This window comes from Perognathus longimembris, chromosome 16 (genome assembly GCF_023159225.1).
Source record: "Perognathus longimembris pacificus isolate PPM17 chromosome 16, ASM2315922v1, whole genome shotgun sequence".
NCBI lineage: Eukaryota > Metazoa > Chordata > Mammalia > Rodentia > Heteromyidae > Perognathus > Perognathus longimembris.
In genome coordinates this window covers 16,009,018-16,033,416 of record NC_063176.1, presented here as the reverse complement: position 1 = coordinate 16,033,416, position 24,399 = coordinate 16,009,018, and the positions used below count along the sequence as shown (strand labels likewise).

Here is a 24,399-nt window from a genome sequence, read left to right as displayed (position 1 = left end):
AAAACCTAAGGGAAAGCAACCTGGCCCTGAGTTTAAGTACCAACTGTGGTACACACACACACACACACACACACACACACACACACACTCACATACACAAAATGTTTTCTTAATAGAGTCTTTGCTTTAGTTTCTGTAGTGTTCCTAGGTCACACCATTGAGTAAATAAGCAACCCTTTTATGTTGTGCCTTAAACAACTGATGTTTTCGGTTTCCTACTTCCTGTGCCGTATCAGAGATGTAACAAGGAGCCAAACCAGAGAGGGGCTCTGTGAAATTATGGTGTCCTTGGGGATATGGTCATTAATCAAATCATGGCATTACTGAAAATGGCATGTGGCCAAGTATGAGACGACCTTGAGTACAAAGCCATCTTCATTTGTCTAATGAAAAGATTTGGTCCAACTTAAAGGTACAAATGGTCAGTGCATTCCAATGTATATTCAAAAGACAGTCTAGTGTATCTTTAGGACATGTTTCATTTTGAATATGTTCTATGTATAAAAGGGACTTTAAATTCCTGCATTTCAGGGAAGGTTTGTTAAAGCTCCGGTGTCTGTGTGCGCATCCACTCTGTAATTAGCTAATACTGAACATGTCATCAATTCTTCTGCAGGTTGCTTGTAGCTTCCCTTGAAAAAAAAATCTGCTGATGCTGCAAATTATCCTAGGCATAAATAAGACCTCACTCCATGGTGATGCGAGCAACATTTTAATTGCTTACCATATTGCTTCTTCCAGGGATCTTTAAAGGACTTATGTAAAACCACTCAGATCCGCAAGTGTGGTTTCCTAAAACAGCATAATTCTAACCCTTCACTAGTGAAGTCATACCTCAAGAATAAAGACTAAATCTGCTTTAGTCTCTCTTCGGTCAAGGTGACCTTCCAAAGAACAAAAACAAGCATTGCTTGAGATCATTTCAAATTGTTCTCCTGAATGGCACTTTGCTGCCCCGAATGAAGAAGTTGAGACAGTGGCCTTGACATGAGAGGCGGCAGTGGCACTAGCATAGCCAGCCAATCCCTCTTTTTTTGCATCATAACTGGGAGGGGGTGAAAATGACACTGTTTTGCACACGCATCGTGTACAATTATATGCTGAAATGAGAAGCATGTGGCAAAGCTCCTTTGTTCTAAGAGTGTAGAGAAGGAGCCTGGCCACACAAGTCAGTGATGGCTTCCGCTGATCTAAATGCTCAGTACAGGTTAACTCTGTGGAGCTGTGTCACTGAGGGGAGTGATTGTTGGCTACTGAGCCCCAAGAGCATGGGCGCCTTGTGCAAAGACTCTGGAGCAGGAATCCTCTGACAGAAAGATCAGGGCACCCCGCCCCCCCCACACCAAAACCATGGGAGAGTTTGTAAATGGATTTTACCAGGAAAGAAAACTGTTCCCAGTACTAAGCAGAGGCACTCTGCTGGATGGGGGCGGATGTATCTGAATATCTCTGTGAAAGTCTAGGTGGACTCAGAGACCCGAGGGGCATGAACCGTGTGGTACACACGTGCTAAGTCCAGTTAGGAAGGTAACGGCAGGTGAATGTCAAGGTCCAGAAGAACCTGCATCACCAAGTGTGGGTGTGTCACGCGTACTGCGAGAACAGGTCCAGCACGATGTCAGCTGGTGACTCAGCAGAGAACTCAAAATAGAAGTGCTTTGTTCTCATCCTTCAGATGACTTTAACGTCAAACCATAGCACTCACCCAGAGACTCTTTATTACTTTAAAGCCATTAAGCATCAGTCTTGCTTATAGAGCAGGTAACAGCACGCATTCGGCAGCCAAAATAGGACCAAAGGATTTGCTCTCTGAAAACAAGGCCTTTGAGTCTCATGTAAAGACAAGGAGAATGTTCTGTTTGAGTCTGATTATGGAGGATTTATAGTAATCATTTTATTTACTACCTTTCCCCAAAAGGAAAGTTTCCCACAGTTATCACTACTAAAAATAGTAACCTACATTCAAATTCAACAGAACATACCTGGCCTTATTTGGAAGGGTGCACGTTCACAGCCCAGGATGTAAAATGAGAATCAGAAGGAGAAAAACAAAAGAGCAGAGAAAGCAATCAAGGCAAACCTTTCCCTTTTGTCCTAAGGCATTTGATACATCTTTCTCTGGTTATTTAATTTCAGGCAAAATGAGATTAAATAGACCAGAGAGTCACCATCTGCCTTGAAACATCGTGAACACTGCAGCCAGGGAAGGAGGACTGGGAGTTTAGCTATGGCTGCCAATTGAAGTAGCTAGTAACTAGATGCTCCGGCTACACGGGGCACTCGAGACAACAGGCAGAAACTTTTCATCACAAACATTCAGAGGCAAAGCAGCCACACTAAGATTTCCACCAGCTGTTGGCCAATAGAAATGAGGAATCGTGGAGGAAGGGGTGATTGAGGAGGCATCCCTATTCACTGGTTATACAGCCTGAGAATGCTAGCAACATGAGAGCGGAGGGCCGTGAGAGGAAGGCGGGAACCGCTGGTGCTCGCTGGAGCCGGCTGGTTATGTGAAGTGGGTTCAAATGGCAAAGCACCCTGCAGAACTTCAAAAACACATTTCTTCTTAATTTAAATTAAATTTCTAAACTAATAAAAATCTATTCATATTCTAAAAGACACAGGGAAAGCCAATGCAAACCCATACTCTCCCCCTCCCTTTAGATTTCCAGAAAATACTATAGCAATGGGAATGAATGTACGTACAGCACAGAGCACAAAATTGTTATATGGTGAGAACAGAGAAGCCACGTTTTGAGAGGTCAAATCTGGAGTCTTTGCTAGAGCCCCGGCAGTACGCAGATGGACTCCTGTCACAAAGATCTGCAGCTCCATAAGTACACTTAACACTGTCAGAAAACTGAGCCCCGAGAGCCGGAGAGGAAAGAAAATGCAGAGAAACAATACCAGCAAAGCAGATCCGCTCCAATGGAGAGCTGAAGTGGAATGCCATCCATGGTGACCAGGAGACAGAGCCAGGTGACAGAACTCAAGCACAGAGACGTGGCATGGCATAATGGAACCTGAGCTGGTCTAGACCTAAATAGGGTCAGGTCAGAGGGCAGGGTTACAGGGCGCCTGAGAGTTTACCATCCAACACTGGCAGGTCCAGTATGCTATTGTCTAAGCCTCTGCCCTTGCCTCTGGGGATTCAGGCACACCCATCATCAGGAAGGTGGGATTTCACTGCGGCTAAGCATCATGATGTATTTACCTATCCACCTTGGGTCTAAACAACATGGTGTATCTGCAATTCAAAGGATATCCTGTCTCACACCTAGGCCTTGGAAGCTGGGTGGATAGCCCCCATCACCTGGGTAGATGTCAGGATGGCTGTGGAAACAGGGTGACTTACTTAAACCTAGTCTTTCCCTTCCTTCAGGATGAACCACAGGACCCATAATGCTTGTCTGAAAAGATCACTATTCAGTCTAGACGAGAATGATGTCTTAGGAGACAAGTCGTTTCAGGAGAAACAGCTGAAGATGAATTTGAAGGCTTCCTTCAGAGGAATGTTCTGTGTCCTACCAAATACAATGCCCAGTACTATTGAGCAATTCCACACCCAGCCTCTGTCCCAACCTGCCCCTAGAGGACCACACACTCGTTCTTTAGAAGCCAAAGCTGGACTTGCCCCATCAGGTGCTAGGTAGCTGACCCATGTGTGGCCCATTCCACTGTGCCTCGCGTGCCCACCTCTGCAGGTGTGTCTGCTCAGCAGCTCTATCTGAAGAAAGGATATTTAGAATCCTTCCTGTGCTTTTTCCAGAAACAGTTTCTGGAGTTGCTGAGAAATCTAATTACTGTTTTCTTTCGTCCAAATACAACATCTCCTACGGTGAAAGCCAATCCTTTCAATTAAAAAAAAAAGAAGCTAAACAAAGGGGCTCCGAGTGGGGAATGTTTGTTCTCTCTGGGGCCACTCTGCAGAAAGGCCGCCTTGACCTTGGCCTACCTTGCTTAGGAACAATGACCATAGTCTGCTACTACCCTTTCTTCATTTAAAGAAAACTAATTTTGTGTCTGTTGCCAAGAGTCCAGGCAATGTTTCCAAAGATCGCTTAGACAAAGCAAATTCCCAGCCAACCTCTGTTCCCTCCACAATTTTTTAATGTAACAAGATGACTCTTTTATTGATGTTGGAATACCATGTTAAATTGAAAAGGAGTGGGTTATTTCATTCACTAGATCCCTGGGCTCTATTTCTGACCTGTTTAACACGGTGTGTCACCATCTCAGTCAAGCTTTTAAATTGAAAATGAGAAATAGCAATGTTGCTTGGCCATCCAGAACTCAAAATGAAATAAGTGGAGACAAGTTCTCAAAATAGTAATTTATGGAAATGTTTATTTTATGAATACCTGGTACAGGGCTATCATTGCTAACATGGTAAAGTTCTGTGTTCTGTTCAAATCTGCATCACTACACCACAATCATTATGCTCCATTGAACATGTATAACCTCCAGAATTGCTGCTTGTAAAGGAAAAAGAACAGGAAACATTTTATAATGTGCAACCAATCATCTCCTGGATTTTAACTGAAAATAAATAGAGTGTATGCTAGTAGATGATTAGGTTTTTAGTATATCAACCTTTTGTTCCACTATGGGAGGGATCAAACCAAGTCTTTCACATATTACTCTACCACTGAGTGACGTCTCTGGCTTGTTACTAAGATAGACTTTACCCTAGGTTCAAATAAAAGTACAATTTTGCCCACAGAGCTAATGAATTTACCATTCAGAAAGACCCTCAAATGTCTCTAAAAGCAAAATATTTTTTACTATATTCTATTCAACTTGAGTTACCTCTCCACTGATATAGTATGATAGGAATTCAGTGGAAAGAAGACTGAGAGCTACACAAATATAAAGAGCTCACCTTATTTTTCAGTGGAAACTTGTGACTGGTGTCAAGATGCCACAATGAATGGATTTCCATGCTCTTACCATAGTGAGATCATTTTAAACTCTCTGAAGCCAGTAATTAGTTCCATGTCTTCCCTCAGCATTCTATTGGGGCCCCAACAACTTTGAGTTAACTCATTCTAAATCCTTGCAACTTTCTGTTTGGAATTCAGAAGAAAGAAAAGCCCCAGGTCTCCAGTGTTTTCTATTTTTCTGCTTCTGGTCCCCAATTCCAGCACACAGCATCGACTCTGAGCACCTCATAGTGGAATGTGGATTAATCTCCTCCTAGAAAAGCATTTTGATAATTTCCTAAAATATGAGGAATGGAAAATCCTACAAACTTTGGTTTCAAACTAGGGAAACTTTTGATGTAAACCTTGGTACCTCCAGCTAACTTGAATTTGAGCTTTTTGGAGAGACATGGGGCACATGGAGGACAGGAAAGTACCAAGGCATGAATCAACACCATCTGATTAACATCTTCTTAGGACCTGAGGATAATTGAAAGTGATTGATTTCAAAAGCAAAAGCTTTCTTATAATTTAAAAAACACTGTCAGTAAGAATGTATATGATACTGCCTGAAATCTGAACGTTATTAATTTCTTTTCTTCCTACAGAGTAGCACACAAAAAGCCCACCAGGTCTACATTATGAGTGGTTCTTTGCTGCTTTATTTTCTTTTTCATAACCATGTGTTTGACTTTTTTTTTTTTTGGCCAGTCCTGGGCTTTGGACTCAGGGCCTGAGCACTGTCCCTGGCTTCTTCCCGCTCAAGGCTAGCACTCTGCCACTTGAGCCACAGCGCCACTTCTGGCCATTTTCTATATATGTGGTGCTGGGGAATCGAACCCAGGGCTTCATGTATAGGAGGCAAGCACTCTTGCCACTAGGCCATATTCCCAGCCCCAAACCATGTGTTTGACTAGTGGTGACAATAAGGTCTGAGCTGTGGTGACGGCAGGACAGCTCACTCATCTCTCTACTTCCTGTTATCTTCATAGCATGGCTAATAGCTCTCCCCATCCATGCTCCAGTTCCTGAATGGTGTGTACATCTTGTGCATGCAGCGTTAATAATTACTATTATTCAAAAAATAACAATAGAGTCTCTTGTACATTGTAACTCCTCTAAAATACAGCTTTGCTTCAATTCAGCTAATTGGTCTACTGGTAAAGGTAAATTTTTGTAAGTTTTAGGACTAGCCAACTAAAATGAGATTGGAAAGCAATGTTTAACATTTCACGTTGGACTGAGCTAGTAAGCTGGAATTCCTTTTGTTTGAGAGATGACTGAAATGGAAGGGAAAGGAATAGTAGTAAACAGGACAGACACTGATGGCTTGTTCCCATAATCCTAGCTACTCAAGAGGCTGAGACCTAAGGATGAATATTCAAAGCCAACTCTGACAAATCTACAAGACTCTTATCTCCAATTAGCCAGGAAAAAATCTGAAAGTAGAAGTATGGCTCAAGTGGTAGAGCACAAGCCATGAGAAGGAACAGCATGAGGCCTTGAGTTCAAGCCCCAGTACTGGTATACACACACACACACACACACACACACACACACACACACACACACACGAATAAACAAAATGTACCAGTTCAGATAACTGTAGAAAAACTTGAAAGAGGGCATCCAGGCAATAGGAAGTAATTTCATTGATAGAAGATCTTAAGACAGTCAAGCCAATAAAACTAAGTTTTGAATCAAGCGTTGTGTAAGTCAACAATTCAGTCAAGAAACAATTGATGGAAGAGGAGAAGTCAAGTTTGGGAACTTGGAGAGAGTATAATTAAGGAATGAATTATCAGGGTATTGGTTAGACATGTCGAAGTCATATGAGGTTGTAAGACAAACTAGAAAGACCTAAGTTTGTACAGAAAAGAGAGATTTTATGAACTCAGGCAAGAAATTCTTCATGAGGTCACCCAGAGAATGTCTGAGCTGATGAGCTGCCACAGTTAAAGGAAGGGAGCCATGGGCAGGGTCTGGCCAGTCATATTCTCCTCTTTCCCCCAAATCTCTTGCCAGCTCTCCCTACTGGCTGAACACAACTTATTGATATTGAACCCAGAAGGACTAGCATGGAAAAATGGAGAGTGAATATAGATAAGCCACTGAAAGATGTCTAAATATCCAAGGGGTAATCATCTCTTTCCAGGGAGAGAAAGGAAGAATGAGCCACCCTAGCCATTGTGGAACAATTGTGTCTTTTTCTTGCTTGAAGGAATCTTCTTAGAGCTTTCTCTCTAAAGCCATATATGAGCCACAGCTTTATTACCCTATTTTCAAACTATTCTTCTAACTCAGACCCCCATTCCACTAGAATCTACTGTCCCTACTTCTTTCACAGAAGGCAGGTAATGAGCATTGTTATTTCACTGAACAAATAATTACTACCCCAGTTAAACGTGTTGGCCTCACCAAGGTACAGAAGATGCTCTACCAGGTGCCAGATTTTAAAGGGAGGGACTCGTGCTAGGGAGGGAGTCTTTCATTTGTTGTTCAGACAAGAACTGAAAGCTCCGGAAAACACACCATTATTTATTCCCTGGAGGACTCTAATGCCATGAGAATGAGGCTACTTGGAACTGTTTTTAGGTATTAATTGCTGTTTTTCTTAAATCCTGGAAGAGAACTCTCCAAAATGAATAATTCTTGTCCATTGACAGAGCTGAAAGCCCTTGAAATTGCTCTCTCCCTGCTAGCAGAACTTAACAACTGAATTACTGTATTAACAAAGGAGAGACAATTTCCACTGACTCCCGGGAAGCTTAATTTATCCTGGTAGAGTTTAACTAAGAACAAAAATGCAAAAAAAAAAAAAAAAGCAAGCAGAGAAGAAGCCAAGCATTTTGTATTCAAGGGTGGCAGAAGAACAGGATTCATCTATCTGATAATTCTAGGCATTAGACTTCAGAAGGGAATTGCTATGCTATTAACAACATGGAGAAAATTATTCAAATATTAAGTCCTGTAGCATCACAACTGTCAACCATCCTGAGAGGATGACTATAGAGTTTGTAACCCAGGAGTTTATAGGTAGGTAGGTAGATTGATCAAATAGACAGACAGGTAGATATAAAGTGTGTGTGTGTGTGTGTGTGTGTGTGTGTGTGTGTGTGTGTGTAATCATGCACAGGACTTTGTATGGAGCCTATGTAAGTAAGGGCCCTGAAATCTGAACTAATTTATGCCGTGATCCAGTACATCCATCTTGGCCATACTCAGAAATCTATACCCCAAAGATTATGCAAAATTAGTGTGAGAAGATTGCTAACTGTAAGTATTACAAGCTCCTACATTCAAAGAAAAAGAGGAAGTTGAAGGACAGATACTGTCATAGGACTTGAGAAAGGATAATAAATATGGATAAAATGCTTTTGTCAACTTCACTGTGGGGCAAGGAGCAATGGAGGCTATCTGAAGACAATCGCCTGAAGAAAAACCAGAAAATGGCCTGCAGAGATCCATACTTGATGACATTTTGGGAAAAGACAATTAGACTAGTGAGCTGTGAAAGGAATGATAAAGGAGTGTGGAAAGGTGGTTATTTTACAGTCTTCCCTATGAGAAGCCTGTGGGATTCTCCAAGTATCATAATGTTCATCTCTCAATTACATGTCATGGAAAAGGGGGAAAGAGCATAGTTCTTCTGAACAGGGAAGAGATCTCTGAGAATGTCCTTGAAAAGCCATGCATTGAGCTGTCCTTTGATAGCCATGACCGGGCTGGGAGCAGTGCCAAATTGTACCACTGGAGAAGTAAGATGTTCAGGAAGTTCTCTTTGGATGGATTTTTGCCATGAAGTAGGGGTGTGGTCACAAGTGAAACCTCCATAGCTAATGTGCTTTCTATAGTCCAGACCTGGCATGTAGTATTAGCTACTAGTAAAGTTAGTGCTTTCCCATAAAATACTATTTGGGTGCTTGTAAGTGATTCTAATCTTAGTGCTATTCCATATAAAATCTTATTTATTCTCATTATCTACCGCCACATGCAATTTAGTGACTTAAAGAATTGCCATTTTATACTGCCTAAGGATTTGTAAAGTTAGTGGCTTACTGGAAGTTTTGCAATGGTATGGTCATTCGGTGTGGTTTTTCTTATTTATTAATCTAGTGTCGGGTTAATGAGGAATATACAGTGACAGGGACTCAAACTGCTACAATTTAGCGTTATACCATTAGAGACCTTTTCCCAAGGTCAACTCATGATTCTGGATGGCAGTTCCAACTTTGCTTTGTCTAGAAATAAGAAATCCAAGGAGGCTGACTTGAGATTTTTTGGATCAGATGGCTCCACTCACATGTCCTGTAGCTTTTCAAGGACATATCGAAAGTTGGAATGGTTGAGGACTATAAAATGATATTTTCTGTGGCATGTCACTCTCACAAGTGGCTCTACAAAACAAAAGTTCTAAGAGATCCAGATTAAAAATGTCCAAGGCCCCTATTATCTGGCTTCAGAACTCTGAGAATATCTCTTTCTCTCAATTGTTTGGTCAAGTAAATCACCAAGGACAGTTCAGACTTAAGAGTAGGAGAAGCAGATTCCGTGTCTCAATGAGAGGAATAGGAAAAAATTGGCTCCATCTTTACCAGAGTATTTAAATATATGAAATCAGAAATGAAAGGAATTATCTTAAGGCAGCTACCCAATGTGAGTTAGAACAGAGTTGACATCTGTTGCGAGTGTGGTTCTTAGTGGGAGACATATTTGTTTGAATGGCATGTTGGTTAAGTCAATAGAAGAACTCCAGGCATTTGAAGTTCCAAATACTGACTTACCTCAGAATAGTCTTACCCAATGTAGCTTGACTGTCATCTTCTGAAAGTTCCAGGCAAGATAAGGCCTTTCTGGAAGTTCCCCCAACTATGCCTCATCTTCAGCTCTCTAGACACATGGAAATGCATACTGGTGTGAAGGAAGAAAAGATAAATGTGAAGACGTTAAGTAACAAAATGACTTAAAATCTGTGAATTATTAGTGAGCCATTTTCTGTCTTAGTGTTTCAAGAAATATAAATATCTTTCACTTTATGTTTATAGTTGATGATGTAACAAGGGGACTAGATGATCCCATTTGAGTGCCCAAATAACCCTAGAAAATAAATTAGAAAGGCACCAGTATTTGCCTTTTCTTGTAGATTAAAAAATTCTGTGATGGGGGGCTGGGGATATGGCCTAGTGGCAAGAGTGCTTGCCTCGTATGCACAAAGCCCTAGGTTCGATTCCCCAGCACCACATATATACAAAATGGCCAGAAGGGGCGTTGTGGCTCAAGTGGCAGAGTCCTAGCCTTGAGCAAAAAGAAGCCAGGGAAAGTACTCAGGCCCTGAGTTCAAGCCCTAGGACTAGCAAAAAAAACACACAAACAAACAAACAAAGAATCTCGGGGTGGGGGGGAGGGGAGTGTGGAAGGAACCAGTCTTGTCCCTGATTTAACTGTGTAACTTCAATCTAAGGTTCATAATAAACAGATTTAAAAAAAAAAATTCTGTGATGACCAAAATCTCTCAGCTGATTAAAGGAAATTCATGAGGCTGGGAATATGGCCTAGTGGTAGAGTGCTTGCCTTGAGCACAAAGAAGCCAGGGACAGTGCTCAGGCCTTGAGTTCAAGCCCCAGGACTAGCAGAAAAAGGAAATTCAGATCTGCCACTGAGACCTGGTGCATTTAGAGAGAGAACTTTTATCTAATGTGACATCAATGCTGCGTATGTAAGTCTTGTAATAATTCTTCATCTCGGAAAGTTTTTCTTAGTCCTACATTTTCCATTTGGTTTTATTTATTCCTTCTGCAAAACAACAATCTGCATTTTGTAAAGACAGCACACCAAACACAAACATCTCAAAATAAAAACGAACTTTTTACTTATACCAGAATAAATGGTATTTACCATACTAAGCAAGGACATCATGATTCTTTCTCATTTTCAAAGTACTTTGCAAGCATCAGCAAATTGAGCTTCCCAGATACTTCGGCATGACAGCTATTTTCAAAATATCTCTCATTTTCCAGTAAAGTCCTCCATTTCGCCCTGTTTATGCAAATCAACACATTTGTTCAGTCTTTCAAATAAGATTCTAAAGACCTGGAAATTATTTTGGTCAATGTGTGGCTACTACAGTTAGCTAGACAAAGTGCATAATAGAAGTTCTGGGTAGTGGATTGTCTTACAAGGTTCTCTCATTAGAAATTAATTTTATTCAACCATGAGAAAGAGTGATATTACATCATTTGCAAAGAAATAGATGGACCTGGAGAAATATTATGTAAGTCAGGCCCAGAGAGACACAGGACATGTGTCATCTCTCATATGTTGAAATTAGATCTAATTTATAAATATCTGTAAACATATACAGGGTCACTATGTATCTGTGCACAAACATATTAACTGGAGTAATGTATATGCAGAGAAGAATTCCAACAGTGTAACTCCTTTGAATGACTAACTTGTAGTATAACAAAATGAATACCAGGAATCTGATAGTTGAGGTGAGAAGGGAGGAGTTAAGGGAGGGAGATAGATGAATGAAGAGAGGAGATGGAGAATGCATTCATAGTAGTAATGTACATATGTGAAAATGAAACGAGGTAAGCTGTGGGGGGTGAGAGGGGTTGGGAGGGAGAACAATAAAAGATATGCCCGATTAAGATGCATTGTGCTCATCAATGGACATGTTGAACTGTAACCCTTTTGTACAACTACTTAAAGACAATAAAAGATATAACTTTTAAAAGAAATTTAATATAGGTATCTCCTTTATAATTGAAATCTGGAGTGGGTCCCTGTTTTAATCATTGTAAATGATGTGACTCTATGGGCTTGAAATTCTGTTTTCATTTTCAAGAATGGAAATAAACAGGGGCTGGGATTATGGCCTAGTGGCTACAGTACTTGCCTCGTATACATGAGGCCCTAGGTTCGATTCCCCAGCACCATATATACAGAAAATGGCCAGAAGTGGCGCTGTGGCTCAAGTGGCAGAGTGCTAGCCTTGAGCAAGAAGAAGCCAGGGACAGTGCTCAGGCCCTGAGTCCAAGCCCCAGGACTGGCCAAAAAAAAAAAAAAAAAAAAAAAAAGAATGGAAATAAACAGGAGATTCCTGAATCAATGCTACCAAGCTTGGACACGGTAAACAGTCAGAGCCTCAACCGTGGTTGTACATATTACAACTACTCACATAAGTATGTATGAAGAAACTACAAGGTAAATATGTAGAATGTAAGACAAGAAAGCTTGTTTTTTTTCATTTTCTAAATTATTATTCAGTAGTTGTACAAAGAGGTTATACTCCCATAAGTCTGGTTATGAGTACAATGCTAGTTTATTTTTAATGAATGAACCAAGAGCAAAGATATTCGGGAACTGAGAGCGTGAAACCACCTATGGGAAAAGGTGTAGCCAGAAGGAGAAAAAGTAGAGTTCTTTCTCCTTATGTTACATTAAAGACATATTTGTTGTCCTCTGTCAAACTTAATACTAACATAAATGACTGTTTTTTTTTGTTTTGTTTTGTTTTTGCCAGTCCTGGGCCTTGGACTCAGGGCCTGAGCACTGTCCCTGGCTTCTTCCCGCTCAAGGCTAGCACTCTGCCACTTGAGCCACAGCGCCGCTTCTGGCCGTTTTCTGTATATGTGGTGCTGGGGAATTGAACCTAGGGCCTCGTGTATCCGAGGCAGGCACTCTTGCCACTAGGCTATATCCCCAGCCCCATAAATGACTGTTTTGATCTTAATGTTGAGAGGCAGCAGGCAGGACAAAGGAAAGAATGATAACGTGGGTATTGGGGATCATATGTGCCAATTTGCAGTCTACTCACATCAAGGGCACCCCGTGGCAGACAGGAATGATCGGTCCTGATCCGTACATGAAGTCTGGAAAGTACTAAATAGTACAGCACTGTCCAAAGCACCATAAACATATAAAGAAAGCACATTTATCTCATGGCAATGAATCTAAAAGACTCAATATAACCATAACGTTATACATTCTTAAAGAATAAAGAATCCAGTCTGGCATCTGCAGCTCACGCCTATAATCCTAACTACTCAGGAAGCCGAGACTTGAGAATTACAGTTCAGACATTGCCCAGGCAGACAAAAATTTGGAATTTTTTTCTCCAATTAATCAGCAAAGCGTCAGAAGTGGAGCTGTGGCTTAGTTCCTTCAATGGCTTTGATTGCTTACTGTAGAGCACAAGCTTACACCAAAAAAGCTAAGAGAAAGCTGATGCCCTAAAGTCAAGCCCTGGTATACATGCACACACACACACACAAACATGTGTGTGCACACACACACAGGTAAGGAATTCTTTCTCTTGAGAAGTAACTTTTCTCCTGTGCTTCAACACTAGAAAAGAAATTAAGGATTTATAGAAGTTTTATCTTTTTAAAAAATTTATTTATTATTTTTTAAAATAATAATTATTTATTGTCAAAGTGATGTACAGAGGGGTTACAGTTTCATACATTCGGCCATCAGTACATTTGTTGTACTATTTGTTACCTCCTCCATCATTCCTCCCTCCCCCTCCCCCTTTCCCTCTCCCCCCATGAATTGTTCAGTTGGTTTACACCAAATGGTTTTGTAAGTATTGCTTTTGGAGTCATTTGTCATTTTATTCTTTTTCTCTCAATTTTGATATTCCCTTTCACTTTCCTAGTTCTAATACCAGTATATACAGTATCCAGGGTACTCAGATGAGAAACAGTGATACTCCTCACATCACTTTGAATGCTAATTATTGGGAAACAGAAGAAAGAAACTGCAGTTTTTACTGATTCTTTACAATTAACATTCACCAAGAGAATAAAACATTTTAAATCATCACCAACAATATGGAAAGTAGATCCTATGTGTTTACTCCACACATTTAATTTTGTACATAATATATTAGATTTTGATAACAATAATCATAGGATATATTTTAGAGAACATAGTGAAGGTAAAAGATGGTAGGTAGCATTTGGAGGTTTATGAAACGCATAGATTATTTCCAGGTCCATCATTACAACTAGAGGATCATCTAAGTTGCCCCCTTGGTTGCTTATCACATGAGAATATGTCTAAGAGGAAGGAGAGACTTGCTCAAGGTCACTGTGACTGTTAGGAACACTGCTGAAGCTAGAATGTTTCCAGAACCCCAGGAACTTTAATGCTTTCTTTCTTTAGAAAGGTCAAAATACAAAGGAGCAACTTTCACAAGGACAAAATAAGGTAAGAATTGCCATTTATCTTCCTTTTCAGGTGTTAGTTCCCTAAGACAATAATCACTTTTAAATTCAAAGGACAATTTCAAACTCAGTGTTTGCTGAGATTACCACTTAATCTCTCCTAAGAACATTGTCGCCATCACTGAAGTTATCTTCTTGATTCACAGGTCTGGAAAGCATGAGGACGGTGCTGGTTTTCCTCTTTGTCTTGGGAACTACAGCTGCAATCCCGGTAACTTGTGCTCTCATTCTCCATTTCTCCCTCCTTTAGTGTAGGACCTTTCCACTAAAGAAGAAGAAGCTGGGCACCAGTGGCTCATGCCTTTCTGAGATCTGAGGATTGTGGCTCAAAGCCAGCCTAGGAAGGGAAAGTCCATGAGATTCTTGCCTCTAATTAACCACAAGTGGCACTGTGGCTCAAAGTGGTAAAGCACTAGCCTTGCGCGAAAGCGCTCAAGGACAGCACCCAAGCTCTGAGTTCAAGCCCCATGACCAAAAAAAAAGTTCTTGCCAGGAGCTTGTGGCTCACACCTATAATCTTAGCTATTCAAGAGTCTAAGATCAGAGGATTGTGGTTCAAAGCCAGCCCAGACAGAAAAGTTCATGAGACTTTTGTCTCCAATAAACTACTCAAAAAAAAAAGCCAGAAGGGGCGCTGCAGCTCAAGTGGTAGAGAACTAGCCTTGAGCAAAACAAGGTCCGGGACAGCGCCCAGGCCTGGAGTTCAAGCCCCAGGACAGGCATTAAAAAAAACAACCAAAAACTGTATTAGTACTTCTTAGTGTGTGTGTGTGTGTGTGTGTGTGTGTGTGTGTGTGTGTGTGTGTGCGCGCGCGCCAGTCCTGGGACTTGAATTCAAGGCCTAGGCACTGTCTTTGAGCTTTATGTGTCCACAGATAGTACTCTACCACTCAGACCACAGCTCTATTTCCTGCTTTGGTGGTTAAATGGAGATAGCCACCTAGACTAACATACTTTTCGATTTCTGATTTCATTTTATATTATACTCTGGAAATTCACCAGTATCCTCAGAAATTCCAGACAATATATATTTATTAATATTATGAATAAAATATAATGCTACTAATAATAAGAGCAACTAGCAATTTTTAAATTGGTATCTAGTTATGAATAACACATGTTTTTAATTTTTCAGACAAATGCAAGATTTTTATCTGACTATTCCACACCAACTGCTGAAGTATTGGTGACTCCTGACAGCACTGCTATCCCCACTGACAGAAGTGAAGCTGCAGAAAATGAAAAAGCTACTGAGGCATCCACAGAAAGTACTCCCAACCATACGGTAAAGACAATATCATGGCATTAGTATAATTTCTTATTTCTCCAAAGAACTTAACATCAAGATATGGTCGAAGAGATGACCCTATTTGTTTCTGTTTAAATTCTTTAAATATATTTATCATCACATAAATCTCTTAGCCAATACAAGTTATAGGAACTAACATAACTATATAGACATATGTATATATTATAGCTATATAATTGGGGGTGGTTGTGAGCATGGATTCCTAAGTTGCCCTAGGACTGGGATCCCTGGAGTAGTTCCTAAACCTGCACCATTTTTGCCTATCTATTCACACCTTGCTTTCAGGGAATTTTGTAATTGTAACTCCTGCAAACACCAGGCAGGCCAGAATGGCCCGCCTGATTTATCACCAAATTGCCTTCCTGGAATCCACCTCCCCCAATGACTGATAGACAGTAGCTGCAGAATAAAGGAAGAGAAACAGAAGACTATACCTGTTCATTGTTATATAGAGCTAACTGCGAACTTTGGCTTCTGTAAACGTGCTTGCTTGCTCGCTTGCTTTAAAAATTAACTGCTCAATTCTGCTTCTGGGAATCAGCTTGCTTGCCTTTGATTGTGATTTTTGCCTTTATAAACCCCCTGCTACGCCTGTAATCGTAGCTACTCAGAAGGCTGAGATATGAGGATTGTGGTTTATCTTCAGTTGTCATTATATTTGATTTGGGGACCCTGGGTATCAGGGAAGGGAAGGGGAACGTGGAAATGTGAGGCGAAAGATAAAGGTCAAACCAAGCAACAGTGATACTCACAAGACAATAGGTTGGAAAGTAACTGTACAACTTTGGGAGTGAGGAATTGGGGAGGAGGGAAGGCGAGAGAAAAATGAGGAAGTGGGTAACAAGTTTGATAAGAAATGTACTCACTACTTTATGTATGTAACTATAACCCCTCTGTACACCACCTTGACAATAAAATTAAATTAAAAATTAATAAAGCCCCTGCTACTAAGGTTCAGGGCTACTCATGGTTTGAGACAAAGCACGGTCTGGTTGCTTTTGGGGGGTCGCTCCATTTCCCTGGGGCTTGAACTTAGGGTTCAGGGACGGTTCTTTTGCTTTTTCACTTGAAGCTGGCACTCTCCCACTTAAGCCATACCTCCACTTCTGGAATTTTGGTGGTTAATTGGAGATAAACCTCTCATGGCCTTTCCTGCCCAGGCTAGCTTTGAGATATGATCCTCAGATCTCAGCCTCTTGAGTGGCTAGGATTACAGGCCTGAGCCACCAGTGGCTGCTACATAGTTGCTTTAATTTATAAAACTCAAATTCAGGTTGAACCTGTGACCACAAATACAATTATATAGTCACATTTACATAGTCACAAATATATTTACAAAGTTTCATAGTCACACATTTATTTGTGATCACAAATATATTTACATAGTAATGTTTGAAGAAAAAAAAGGATGAATGTTTAATGTCAGCTTGGGGATTGTAAATACCATTGCACTGTCATTTGTTTCAAGAACAAACTTTTGTTCTTTTTAAGGCTGAAACCCCTTCAATACAAAGATCAGAAGAGGAAAACCCTGCTCCAACTGCAGATCAGGACAAGACTTCTAGCCACGAGCTGGGACTGAAGGACCAGGAGGATGGCGATGGTGACGTAAGTGTGGAAAATGCCCCAACTGAAGGGACCTTAGACTCTAAAGAAGCTTTGAGTGAGACTCCAAAGAGTCACTTCCCAGAGGTCACGGATCCCCCAGAGGCTGCTTTTAGTTCCTATGTGGAATCTCAGCAAGAAAACACTGCAAACAGAGAGGGAAGCAAAGAACAACCTGTACACGAGGCATATGAATTGAACAAGAACAGTTCACATAGCGAAGACCTAATGGATGAAGGAAGCCAAGAGCATGACCCACATCTTCCCAATGGTGATGGAGAAGACGGAGAAAAAGAGCCCGAGGAAGATGGTGTCCTCAATGATGAGCAGGAAAATGAAAAAGAAGTTGCTGAGGAACATTCTAACAGCAAGCAGGAAGAAGACAGTGACCAATCTGAGGATATTCTGGAAGATTCCAATCCACCAACACAAGCAAGTGCGATGCAAGATGAATCTGAGCACAGTCAGCAAGGTCAAGGAGAGAACTCTAATGCTGAGACGGAAGAGGACCATGCATCCAACAGCAATAAGCAAAGCGAAGAAGGAAAAGCTGACCTTGAAGTTACTGACAACCAGGAGGACGTGGATAGAACAACGGTTCCTACAGAATTGACTGGAGATGGTGACGTTGTGTCCAAAAGTCATGAAGCTGAAGGTGATGGAGATATTGATGACGCTAAGCATGGTGAAGGTGATGACTACTTGATGCCGAGTGAAGACAGTTTGGAGGCTGCAAAGACTCAACCCATTTCTTCTAACCTAAAGCATGAACAGGGAAGATCTCATGAGGATGAGAATGTGGATACCAGCGAGGCTGGAGTCTACCAAGAGGTGAGATTATTTACATTGAGATTTGTCTAATAATATTAGTTACCAATAAACAGTAGTGACTTTTCTCTGTGCTCTCGGCCTTCTGTATATAGTTCTATCAACACAATAGTAAACTCTATTACAGGTTCAGTGTCCCTTATCTGACATGATTGGAATGAGAAGTGTTTCGAATGTCATGTTTTTTTTTTCCCCATGCTTTGGAATATGTGCATGAGTATATATACATATATGTATACATACCTATGTATAATGAGAAATCTTAGATATGTAACATGTCTAAACATAAAATTCACTTATTTTTCCTATGATACACATTCTGGCCTAACGGTAATTTTATGCAATCGTTTCAATCTGTTTGCATAGTGAGCATGAGATCAGATGGGAATTTTCAGTCTATGGTCTCATATCAGCACAAAGATTTTGGGAGTATTTAGAACTTCAGACTTTGAGATTGGTGATGCTTAACTTGCAGAATTATTTTCTTTTCTGTCGAGCTTTATATTTAGACCAAAAACTGCTGCTTTGTTTGAGCTTCTTTGAATGGAACCCAGGTGTGGGTCAATTAGTTGAAAGGAATAACTCTCAAGGAGGAGTTGACATGGCTTTGGGTAAACAAGTAATCTCAAACCTTGAGAACTCTGCTGCCCTTCTAAAGAAGGAGTTTTGGGTTTGTTTTTTTAAACCTAGGAAAACTGGTCAACCTCATGGAGATTACTAATGTACCCGTTTTCACTATAGAGTCGGGAGATCTTAACTCCTAGTGAGGAATCCCCAGGGTTCCAGCACTGAATGCAGATGGTGGAGACCATACAGGGTGCTGTCCACCCATGCTTAGCGTCTCCTCCTATAGTTGCAGCTCATTTCCTGGGTGAAGTCTGAGAATATTTGCACTTAAAGGACTGCAGGTGCATGTACTGGGGGAATATAAACTAAGTAATGGTTCTCCTCTTAATAGAACCTAACCGTGGCTCTTGTTATTGTAAAGGCTAAGAAAGCTGAGAGCTCATCACACAACGATGAAACATCAAGTGAAGACAACGCAAGGCTGCACGGTGCTGGTGAGCATGCGCTAAGCACACTGACTATGACAGCTAAGCAGCTGTCCGTGATTGTATCAGGGAAGAAATGGAATCTATCCCTCTGGATTTTGGGGGGGGGATGGGTACTGACGCTTCAACTAAGGGCCTGGGTCCTATGCCTTAACTTTCCCTCAAGGATGAGCCACTTCTCCACATCTGGCTTTCTGCTGGGTAATTAGAGATAACAGTCCCATGGATGTTCCTGCCGGGCCAGGTTGGCTTCAAACCTTGATCCTCACATGTTGACCTCCTCACTTGTGAGGATTATAGGGGTGAACCACTGGGTGCCCGACTTCTCCCTCCTTTTGTGACAAAAATTCCCCTTTCTGCAGGCCTCCCCCCAAGATAACCCAGAAATTGTTGACATTTCTTGGGTAAACTTGATAAACTATGGATCAATGTATTTACAAATTGTAAGTTCTGTTTCAATATTAGGAAAAAGCAAGGCTCTTTCCAACTACATCCTTCTGCTTCTGGGAAGAATTAATTCTGCCTCATAAATTACTAACGAATTTAAATCCCATACTCAACTAAGGGCTTACTTCCTATCCCAATTGTTTTAAATGTCAACATGAAATCTTGTGGCTCATTTAAGTGCTGAGCAAGGTAGACATTTCCCTAGATATTTTCAGACTCTGGCTGTCTCAGGCAGACCAACAGGAGCTGTTAATTCTTTTTGCATCTCTAGTACAAAGCATTCCAAGAGAAATCTAAACTCTCCTGCAAAAAGTCTGAGGCCTAAAGGTTCTATTTAGAAATCAGTTCGCTACTGAAAGCAATTTATAATATCTTCCCCCTTTAAGTGTTTCACATTTGCAACATTTCAAATTTTCTCTCATATTAATGAAAATAAGCTGCTTGTCAGATGAATTTGCTTTCACTTTGTCTGTGTTCCCTTTCCAAACTTTTCCATTAGATTCCTGCGTAAACTTCCAATGTAAAAGAGGGCATATTTGCAAGGCAGAGCCACAGGGAATAGCACACTGTGTATGCCAAGATCCCGCAACTTGTCCTCCAGCAAAACTCCTTGACCAAGTAAGTATTCCACCAAGCAATCCTTAAGATACACCAAAAAGCTGGGGATTTGATGAGATCCTGGTGTTCAGGGTAGGATGGCCATCAGTGGGATTTGTATTAAAATGCTAGTTTGCATTTGCATTTTTTACATACCAGAACCAAGGCTCAAACTCGGGGCCCGATACTTGCTCAGCTTGCTTATTCATAGCTGGCCTTCTACCAATTGAGTCATAACTCCAGCCCAGATTTTTGCTGGTTAATTAGAGAAGGAGTATCACAGACTTTTACCTAGGCTACCTTCAACCTATGATCTCAAGGTCTCAGCTTTCTTAGTAATTAAGATTACAAGAGGGAGCCACTGGTGCTCAGTAGAAAGTTGCTATTTTTAAAGTACATCTCTAGATTATCTAATAACTACTATAATATTGATCTAGAACAAATGCTAGCTAATCAAATTATTTTAACTATGCCATAGATAGTTGAGTTGGGCTATAGAACTCAATTTAAAATTCATTCTATTCTCCATTCTACTGAACTTATCTGGTGTTAAATTGTCATCACCTTTGATATAAATTGATTGATTTTTGTGCCAAACCAAAGGATTGCATTTTAATAGTCCCATCACTCTGACTACATCTTTGACATACAGAAAGCTTTCATGATCAGAGCACTTTACAATGAGCGAGTTTGGCTCTATCCACTTTTTCTCATGTCTTCTAGGTTTGTGGCACTGACAACCAGACCTATACAAGTTCCTGTCATCTGTTTGCTACTAAATGCAGACTTGAGGGGACCAAAAAGGGACACCAACTACAGATGGATTATTTTGGAGCCTGCAAATGTACGATGCCCTCACTCCCATCACCCACCATTTCTGGGAGGGTTTGGGAAGAGTCCATGTATGGAACCTATATATGCAAACAAGAAAACACTGATGGAGTCATGAACTTAAGCTGCCCACTAAAATCATAAGCATAAGAGCAAGTCCCAGGCCTTAGCCATGGGAGATTGTGATTTATTTGGACTGGGATGAAACACTAGTTTTGTTTCTTCCATTTGTTTTTCAAGTAACCTAGACAATTCTAACATGGATCCAGGGCTCAGAAAAACTGTGATACTGTGATCCACTTAGTAAAGACATCAAATGCTGGGGTTTTGCTAAAGTATTTTCTCTTCCCAAGTAAAGTCTTTGCCAAGAAGTTTCATTCTTCCAGAAGTTCTTTTTTTTTAAGTTGTCTTCCTTCCCCAGGATGCTCTCGATTGTGTTTGACTCTCTTGGCGACTAAGTGATTCGCCACATTAGCAGCATTCAGTCCTGTTTCCGGTTCTTTTCTCCTTCCAGACACAGGAGAGAATTAAACTTGTCAGCCCTGTTGATGTTAGGTGTGGTCACATGACTTGTATTGTCCAGTGAAATGAGAAAATCAGCCTTGTGCATTCTGGGAAGATACTCCCAAGATCTTTAAATGCCTCTCCATGTTTTCTTCCAAGTTTGCCACAAAAATGTCATGTGGAGCTTTGTGTAAAGTTTGTCACCATAAAAGATGAGCCTTGGGGAGACCCCAAGGAGCAGGGCCCTCTGGTCCGTAGGAGTAACCATGCAGCAGGATAGAGTAATAAGCTCTGGTTTATTCCTATCTTTCCCTCTGCCTCTAGTTACTATAAACTCCACTTCTATATTCTATTTCCCTGGTTCTTATTCCTAGCTGCACATCAACATTACTTTCAGAGATTTAAAAATGCCCTGATGTCTGGGCTCTGTTCCTCACTTGCCCCAGACCAATCAAATCACCATTTCTTTTCATGAAATCTGACATTTGATATGTGTTTAAAATACAGGCAATACCACTAGGCCATAAGAGTGAGAAGTTGAGTCTGATCTGTCAGTCCCCAGGAGGTGCTAAGCTCCTATTATGAGGATTTACCAGAGGGCAATGATAAAGCCCAAAGATCACAATGTGTATTCTGCTTGTTACAGCTATTCCTGTTTGTACGGACTTTGAAGTGGCTCAGTTTCCCCTACGGATGAGAGACTGGCTCAAGAATATTCTCGTGCAGCTTTACGAACCAAATCCTAAACATGCAGGACATCTAAATGAAAAACAGAGAAGTAAAGTAAGTTCTACTCTATCTGTTGCTAGGGCTTAAGGGAAATAGAGGTGTGGTAGGGAGGGGTCCCTCTGCAGGATCCCACTTCTCCTCCCCACACCTCATTAGCCTACACAGATTAACATTGAAGTCATGGTTTCCATTCATGCCGCAAGATTGGGGACACTGCCAAACTGCCCCATCCTACCCAAGGGGCTCTGTAATTCAAACCTAGAGCAAGCTGTAATTGAGCAATATTAACCTACATTCAGCCTTTATATTGCCAGGCTCTGTGTTGGTTAGGCTTCCATTACTGAACAAATGCCTAGGCTACTGCAACTTAAAAGAAGAAAGGCTTATTTGTGTAGTATTGTGAAGACGGCTGATGGATTGGCTCCATTTCTTTGGGACTTGTGTTGAAGCCACACATCTTGATAGGAAGCACAGGATGGGGCAAGCTGCTTATCTCATGGTGGGTAGGAAACAAAAGAAAAAAAGAGGAAGGGCCAAAGTATGCCCCTCAGTGGACCAGGAGAGTTCCAGCAGGGACCTACCTCTTAATGGCCTCACCACTTCCTGATAGTGCCAAGGATCAGGGAGGGATGTCCAAATACACGGGCCTTTGGATGACAGTAGATCCGAACCCCACCTTGCTCATACTCACAGGCTATACGTAGAAGAATGATACAGGAAACTCCATGAGTCCCCATGCCAGTGCAAAGTATTGACTCCAGAAAAAAATTTGTTCACTAGATAGCTATTGAGTGTAACTTAGGTCCCAGGAATTTATTTAAGTTTTGAAGATATAGCTAAGAAACAAACACTACTTCTGCCTTTGCAAGCTCATATTCAAGGCAAAGAGACAGGTAAGTACATAGTTGGGCATAAATACACTCACATCAGAAAATAGTTGTGTAAAACATGCCATGTTCTATAAAATATTCTAGAAGAAAAGAGAAGGAAAGATTGAGGGCTGTTGTCAAGTAGTAAAACTTGCCTGATAAACCTCTGAGTTCTGAGTTCAAACTGCCATAGACAAATAAGAGAGAGAGAGAGAGAGAAAGAGAGAGAGAGAGAAAGAAAAGAAAGGAAGGAGATAGAAAGGAAGAAGAGAGGGGAAGATGGAAGGAAGGGAGGGAGGGAAGGAGAGAGAGGGAAGGAAGGAAGGAAGGAAAGGAAGGAAGGAAGGAAGGAAGGAAGGAAGGAAGGAAGGAAGGAAGGAAGGAAGGAAGGAAAAAAAGAAAACCCATAGTACTAATTAGAAGTCATTATTTTGTGCTGAGAATGGTTTCCTCTGTTATGTTATTGTTAACCTCCAAGTTAGTAAGTGAAAATTCCATTACACTTGTCTGATGAGGCTCTGACAATCTTTTTCCTTCTTAATCTCAGGTCAAGAAAATTTATCTGGATGAAAAGAGACTCTTGGCTGGGGACCATCCCATTGAACTTCTCCTAAGGGACTTCAAGAAGAACTATCACATGTATGTGTATCCTGTGCACTGGCAGTTTAATGAGCTTGACCAGCATCCCAAGGACAGGTAAAATATCTACTTCCCTATTACTTGATCATGCTCTTTTAAAAAAATATATTTATTTATTTTATTGTCAAAGTGAAGTACAGAGGGGTTACAATTTCATCTGCAATAGAGTGAGTACATTTCTTATCCAACTTGTTACCTCCTCCCTCATTTTCCCTGGTTCCTTCTTCCCATTACCCTCTCCCTCCATGCAGTGTACAGTTGTTAACACCATAAAGTTTTGTAAGTATTGCTGTTGCATTGGTTTGTCTTTTTATCCTTTGTCTCTCGATTTTGGTGCTCCCTTTCCCTTTCTTAATTCCAATAAATGTACATACAATGTCCAGGATATTAAAATCAGTCACAGTGCTATCAGGGGTAAAACCACATGAAGGGAATGTGGAAAAAGAAGAAATAAAGAAAGAAAAGAGTGTGATCATTATATAATGATATTTATGCAAAGCAGAAATAAAAATAGAATTGAGGGGCTGGGGATATGGCCTAGTGGCAAGAGTGCTTGTCTCATATACATGAGGCCCTGGGTTCAATTCCCCAGCACCACATATGCAGAAAATGGCCAGAAGGGGCGCTGTGGCTCAAGTGGCAGAGTGCTAGCCTTGCGCAAAAAGAAGCCAGGGACAGTGCTCAGGCCCTGAGTCCAAGCCCCAGGACAGCCAAAAAAAAAAACAAAACAAAAACAAAAACAAAAAAAAACAGAATTGAGCAATTTCTAAGTTCCATTTGAGAACCATAAGATGATCAACAACATGGCCAAGTAGTCTAAGCACAGAACTG

At 40.9% G+C, this 24,399-nt stretch overlaps 1 protein-coding gene across 1 annotated transcript in view; it reads left to right on the top strand.

Annotated features, from left to right (window-relative positions):
* Sparcl1 (SPARC like 1) overlaps positions 1-24,399 on the top strand; it is a 37,186-nt gene that overhangs the window by 5,721 nt on the left and 7,066 nt on the right. Inside the window, exons 2-9 of the mRNA XM_048364263.1 lie at positions 14,305-14,369; positions 15,294-15,443; positions 16,959-17,903; positions 18,889-18,961; positions 19,899-20,017; positions 20,720-20,840; positions 21,978-22,114; positions 23,477-23,625. Of these exons, the coding sequence (XP_048220220.1) occupies positions 14,316-14,369; positions 15,294-15,443; positions 16,959-17,903; positions 18,889-18,961; positions 19,899-20,017; positions 20,720-20,840; positions 21,978-22,114; positions 23,477-23,625 (1,748 nt within the window). The 5' untranslated portion in view covers positions 14,305-14,315. The remainder of the gene's footprint in view (positions 1-14,304; positions 14,370-15,293; positions 15,444-16,958; positions 17,904-18,888; positions 18,962-19,898; positions 20,018-20,719; positions 20,841-21,977; positions 22,115-23,476; positions 23,626-24,399) is intronic.